At 38.8% G+C, this 6,000-nt stretch overlaps 1 protein-coding gene across 1 annotated transcript in view; it reads right to left on the bottom strand.

Annotated features, from left to right (window-relative positions):
• Positions 1-5,441, bottom strand: part of SSUH2 (ssu-2 homolog) — a 38,631-nt gene extending 33,190 nt beyond the window's left edge. The window contains exon 1 of the mRNA XM_048491476.1: positions 5,388-5,441. Coding sequence (XP_048347433.1) covers positions 5,388-5,430 — 43 coding nt within the window. The 5' untranslated portion in view covers positions 5,431-5,441. The remainder of the gene's footprint in view (positions 1-5,387) is intronic.
• Between the last annotated feature and the right edge of the window lie 559 nt (positions 5,442-6,000).

Genomic DNA, 6,000 nt, shown 5'->3' on the forward strand with positions numbered 1-6,000 from the left:
AGTAGAAATTGTACTGAAGCTATCATGTATGTTATTTATATGGAAGGAATCAATTCAGAAACATGGTACCAAAAAAATTCATAATTTCATGATAGTTGGTAAAAATAGTTTTGAACCATTTTTTTCCTATTTCCCCAGCCTTTGCAACAGAAAAGTCCTTTAGATAAGGTATGATTTTCATTTTTAAAATGTATGAGCATTTATGCAGGTATTCCTTTATTGCTGGTCAGCAAGTATACAGGAGCTGTTTATCCCCCTAACACACTGAATGCTCAGTTTCAAAGAAGACTGAAAAGACTGAATTCTACAGCAGCCCGACTTTATTTTTAGCAGCAACTATTCCAGTAATTTATGTTTCCTTTTGTATGTAAAAGTGTACAATGCACTTTAAGAGTAACCTACATTTAATCTTAGGACACCAAATGTTCCTTTCTTTATGTGCTTTTCTAAAAATATGCCCCTTGCTGAGCCAGAACAATAGGTGTTTCTAATACTAAATGTAGGAACAATGTCTTTTTTTAGCCTTTTTTTAACCTTTTAAAAACTTTTTTTAACCTCCCATTATACCACAGTACTTTGTGCCTTTTTGAAATGCCATACAAGGATAATACATAAATATGGAAGTTCAAAGAAATGACTTCTAACAATGAACAATCCCAATTTAAGAATAAGTGTCTCAATGCCCATAATTTATCAATTTGATTTATAAGATTTTTATGTTGAAAGCATTCACAGTTCTTTACAAAGATTATCTTTCTGTTCTATTCTGCTGCCTTCAAAATGAATAAATTAAGCACACTTCAATCAATACATTTCCCATGAAAGTAATTTTATTCATATTTTATATTGAGATTTACTATTATATAGGTCATACTGAATTCTGTAATCATAACATGTACTAATTCCAGTTTACTCCATTAAAGGTGATTTACCATTGACAGCCTGTTTAAAATAGAACATGCGAGTTACATAGCAGGATATGTCCACAGCTTTCAGAAAAGAAAAACAGTTCAGTACAAGTGGAGCCCCATGAAATTGATGGAGGGGATCCCACCACCTCCCCACCCCCACTGCTCACTTTCCATCCTGGCTGCCGTCAGATGGGCCTGTGAGTGGCTCCAAGGCTCTGCCACCAGAGCAGAACTGCCTTTCCCTCCCTCCCTTTCTTTTGATGGCTTGCCTAGTCTTCTCCAGGCCCATGCATTAGGCCCTGCCATGAGCTGCTATTCTCTCTCTCTCTTTCTCTCAGTGGGAGCCACCACTGCCAGACCCAGCACAGCTCCTGGGACCCCCCAGGTCAGCTTAAACATCTTTTGGGGAAGTTGTGTGGACAAGCCACTGTTAATGTGTTGGAAACATCACCAGTTGAAGTTATGCCTGTAAGCTTAGGAGCATCCTAATTTTGCCCGCTGAAATTGCTCCTCTGTTGGCACAGGGAATGTCCTGATGCAATTGCAAGTTCTGCACTGCCCCTGGTGCTGCAGCGTGGCTGCCATGTTTTTACCCCTGAGCCGCCCCATGGCATTGGCTTTGCTCCACGAATTTCCTGAACCGCAAAAGGTTGAGGTTCTTTTAAAATGCCTATTTGTTGCTCCAGAGGCTTCCACTGCCGTGTAAAACTCCTCTGTAGCAGAACCGGGGCCATTTTCCCCTCCTCGCCACTCTGGTTCGCCCCACCAATGGACAGGCACTGAGAATCAGGAGTAGAAAAAAACGGAGGGCGAGACCTTAGTTTTTAGAAAGGAGTGAGAAACCTTGGGCAGAAAAGCGGTGTGTGTAGGTGCTGCAAACAGGAGGGCAGCGATTCACACATGCAAGAATTTTAGATTTAGATTTTAGCCGGATGGGGGGTGGAGGACGGCATTCCCGTTGCACACGTAAGGATTTTAGACTGGGGGCGGAGGGCGCAGACTCTCAGCATCTGTTTTGTGTTCAGAGTAATTTAAAACTGAAATAGTGAAAGTGGGGGGAACTGGGGGAGATTCAGCCAATCAGAACACAGGAAACGGAGGTTGTCCATGCATGTCCATGCATGTGTGGAAGACATTGCGGAAGAGATCACAGTGCAAAAAACTTTTGGGGCATAACGCACCAGCCCTGCCTTAAATTTCACAAAGAACCGGGGAACAGTGAAGAGTCAACAGCGGGACACAAAGCGCTGTGGCAGGCACGCTCCCTGGATCTACCACTGGGCATTGTGACATGAAAAATCGGCCCTAGCTAACAACACCTGTAGCAGTTAACAGGCATAGAAGCAGCTGCTAAGTATCTTTAATGAAAGAAAGTATATGAAGAAGGAGGTCAGGGCAAGCAAATTAAGTTAAGCTGGAATGCTTCACTTGAAAGGAGGGCTTTTGCCCTGCCGGAGTTCTGGGAGACTTTAATCGGTGTGCTGAAAGAAATTGATTTGCTTTGCTTTGTTTCTCGTTATTTTGGATTATTGTAAATAAACGACATGATTTGTTTATGGACCCTGGCTGGTGCAAGCCATTTTTTCTGCAAAGTGGCTGGAAAGGGAGAAAAGTTATTGACTGACAAGCCCTTATCGGTCTCCTTGGAGACAAAAGGCCGAGGCGAGTGGGCCAGAGGTGTTAGACATTTTCCAGCTAGCAGAACTTCCCTGAAGACGTGTGCCCCTTATTTGCAGGGAGGGTATAGAGGGAGGGTATACACTTCAGAATTCAATATATAGATCTAACAAATATGGGCTCTAATATCCCAATCCTATGTAGTTATGCAGTTAACAGTTAATCAAACTGTTATTCAGGCTTTAATCTTACTGGGTATATAAATCATAAAACTTTCTTATGTAAAGGATTGAAAAATCTTCTAATCTATATAATCCGAGGAGATATATCTTTTTGTCCTCCTTTCTCTAGTAGGATGACACCCTTCCCAAAATTTCTAAAACTATTTCTACTACATGTCAAATTTGTTATTTTTTTTTCTATTTGCCCCATACATACCATGACCTTTTTCTGTGTTATTTTACAGGACTAAAAATTTGTTACCTTAAATATTTATTTTGTTACGATACTATTGTTCACAATCACAATCACAATAACCTTTATTGGCATAAAGTATAAGAATGTGGTTATACACTGCGTTAAGTTTAAAAGAGTTCATATATGCCATCTTTGGGTTTTACATTCCATCGTGATAGTTCATTTATAGAAGATATAAAATGAATTAATAGGCTTTAAGTGTTCAGTTATAATATATATTTATAAAACAACTACAATACAACTATGTTTAAAAATCAGCTTGTATCTGACTCTTCCCTATTCGCTGCTGTTTTGCAAAATATAAAACCATTCCCCATGATCTATAGATAGTATTTACTAATAAAACTATTGTTTATGTTTGATATCAACCTAATTTTTATTTCTCTTAAGGCTTTATTTGGCATAAACTAACCTAATTTTGGGTCTTTTCAAACTCTGAGTTTTGATTTGGTTTCCATTACTGAACCAATGCTCGTGTGGCAGTAAGCATAATATATTACATCGCACATTATATTATTCTGTGGTGGAAATCAGGTACCTGCTTGCTTCTTCAGGCAAACAATGAAGAGCGCAATAAGTGTGCAAACTGACTTGTAATTGTGGGAAAATGCACCTTAAAGCAATCAATCACTCTTCCTGCACATGTATGATCTAGAATTCAAAGTTCATTTCCCTGTATCTTCTAATGTTCTAATTGGATGGGCTAGAACTATAAATGCAGTGATAATATATTGATAAAACGTTCTTCTTGTAAACATCCTTTATTTTAAATATATTTTATCTGTACGTTGTTTATATTCTGTTTTTTCTTTCTGCCAGATCCCCAATCTGCTACTCTTTCAATTAATTTGTAAAAAAAGAAAAAGAGCTTTGTAGTAAAACAGCTCGCTAAACACTAATGCACATACACAATCTTTCGGATGCATGGATACCACCATCTCATCAGGTGAAGGTCGCTCAGCTCATCCATTTTTCCTTTAGCATTGCCGCAGAAAGGGAAAACACAGAGATAAAATAACCCATCAATTATCTAGAGCCATAAAATTCACTGTTCCTCTTTTTGCAAAAATGTGCATCTAGGCACACAAACACTCACATTTGCACAAAACCCTCTATTTTCCAGTTAGGTTGCCTGAGTTCATCTGTAATAACAGTGATTTTGCAATAAACATTCAATGGCCATGACAGACGACCTTCACCAATTACAATTTGATCACCAGTTACAGAAATAAAAAATGGGTACTATGTATTTGTGACTTCTCTGTTCTCACATCAAGATTTCACTGTCTGAACTGTTGACCCCCATTATCTCTTATTGGCAATTTCCCCCCTTTCTTCTTTATTCGCTTACTCCGAGCTGGTTCTGCACTGATTGCTAAAGTAGACAGTCTACAGTGAGAATTTAAGAACACTTTCCTGGAAGAAAGTCTTATTGAAAAGACTTGAGCAGGATGCAGAGTAGACCTGATTAAGAATCCTCAAAGGCAAAAGGGGAAGAGCTGTTTTGCCAGAGATGAGTACCAGAAAACAAGGTCAAACAGGCAAGAAAGATGAAAACAGCCATAAATTGCAAACAGAATACAATAAAAGGATTTGTGTTTTTTTCCACATTTTAATATACTGAAAGGAGTGTTCTTTTTTTTTTTCAGATAAAGCCTCTGATGCTTAGCATAATGAAGTCTTTAAACCCTATTATTGGCATTTGAAATCATCTTAACAGTAAAAATTACTAAAGGTTTTCTGCACAAAAATGTCTACTCCCGATAATATGGCAATATTGTGGAACATTTGTCATGAAAATAACCAAGGCATTCCGTTCACCAGCACCAGGATTCAGTCAATATTTGATAAGTCTGCTTGCCAAGGGTGATTTGATAGGCATCCCTTGAAATCTTCTTGAACTGGATGTAATCCAACAGTTTAAGGCCAAAAGCTGTTTAAAGCTGTTTAATCATGCCTGTGTTAAGTAACATAATCTCATTAAGAGGATAAATGACTGTTAAGTCCCCCCCCACACACACACACACACCATTTATTTCACCCAAAACAGTGCAAACTAAATAAAACACAGAATTACAAGGCTAGTAAACTGATTCCACTCATACAGAACTGCTCAGGGCATTGGAATTTCCATCACATTTTGAATCTATGTTCACTATGTTCAGATAGCAGAGAGAAATATATCAGTATTATCTTTCATCAGATAACATAAGAAACTTACACTTATTTATCATGAGCCAGTAGAGACCATCAGTGCACTCCATGCATGAAAGTTTTAAGTGGCTCTGTGAAGCAGTACTTGTCATTAATTGGTTAAAAGTACCACTGGAGAAACTGTCTTCTTTGTAAGACATTCTGAGTGTTGATTTTGGCTTTGCTTACCGTTTTGGTCTTGCTCAATGTTCTGTTCTCGATCCAGTCTCATGTTGTGGGATGAATGCCTTGGTCCCGACTGCCACAGTTTGCTCTGATGCATTGTTCAGAGAGCATTCTGTGTTTGGAGTATTTCAAACCCCCTCCAGCCACTCCCATCTTTCAAAACACAATTCCAAGGCTAATGATGATGACCCCAAGCCTACATGGTGTATTTTTTAAAACCCTCAGGCTAAGCTAAAGCCAAATCATTGACCATCCTTGCTTTAAAACTACAAATACGTTCTTTCATCATCTGCTGGATGTATGATTACAGTGGAGAGTTTATCATTATGCTTTTCTCCTATGAGGTGTTCTGATATGTTACTGAGAAGCACTGATCCCATAAGGAGACCTGAAGCTGACAAACAAACTGTATGGCATAAAGATGGACCAACTAAGGCATGCAGTTGAGGAGGCCACATACACAAGAGGCTACCTGCACAAACCTAGCATTTCCGCATGCATCTCATTCATCCTCCTGATAAAAGGAGTCTCTTGCCTGCCATCTACCTGAAAATACCTGATTTGGGTGACTTCCCATTGAGACAGCATTATTATTGGATAAGCAGAAGAAGAAGAA

Source organism: Sphaerodactylus townsendi, linkage group LG03 (genome assembly GCF_021028975.2).
Source record: "Sphaerodactylus townsendi isolate TG3544 linkage group LG03, MPM_Stown_v2.3, whole genome shotgun sequence".
Classification (NCBI taxonomy): Eukaryota; Metazoa; Chordata; class Lepidosauria; order Squamata; family Sphaerodactylidae; genus Sphaerodactylus; species Sphaerodactylus townsendi.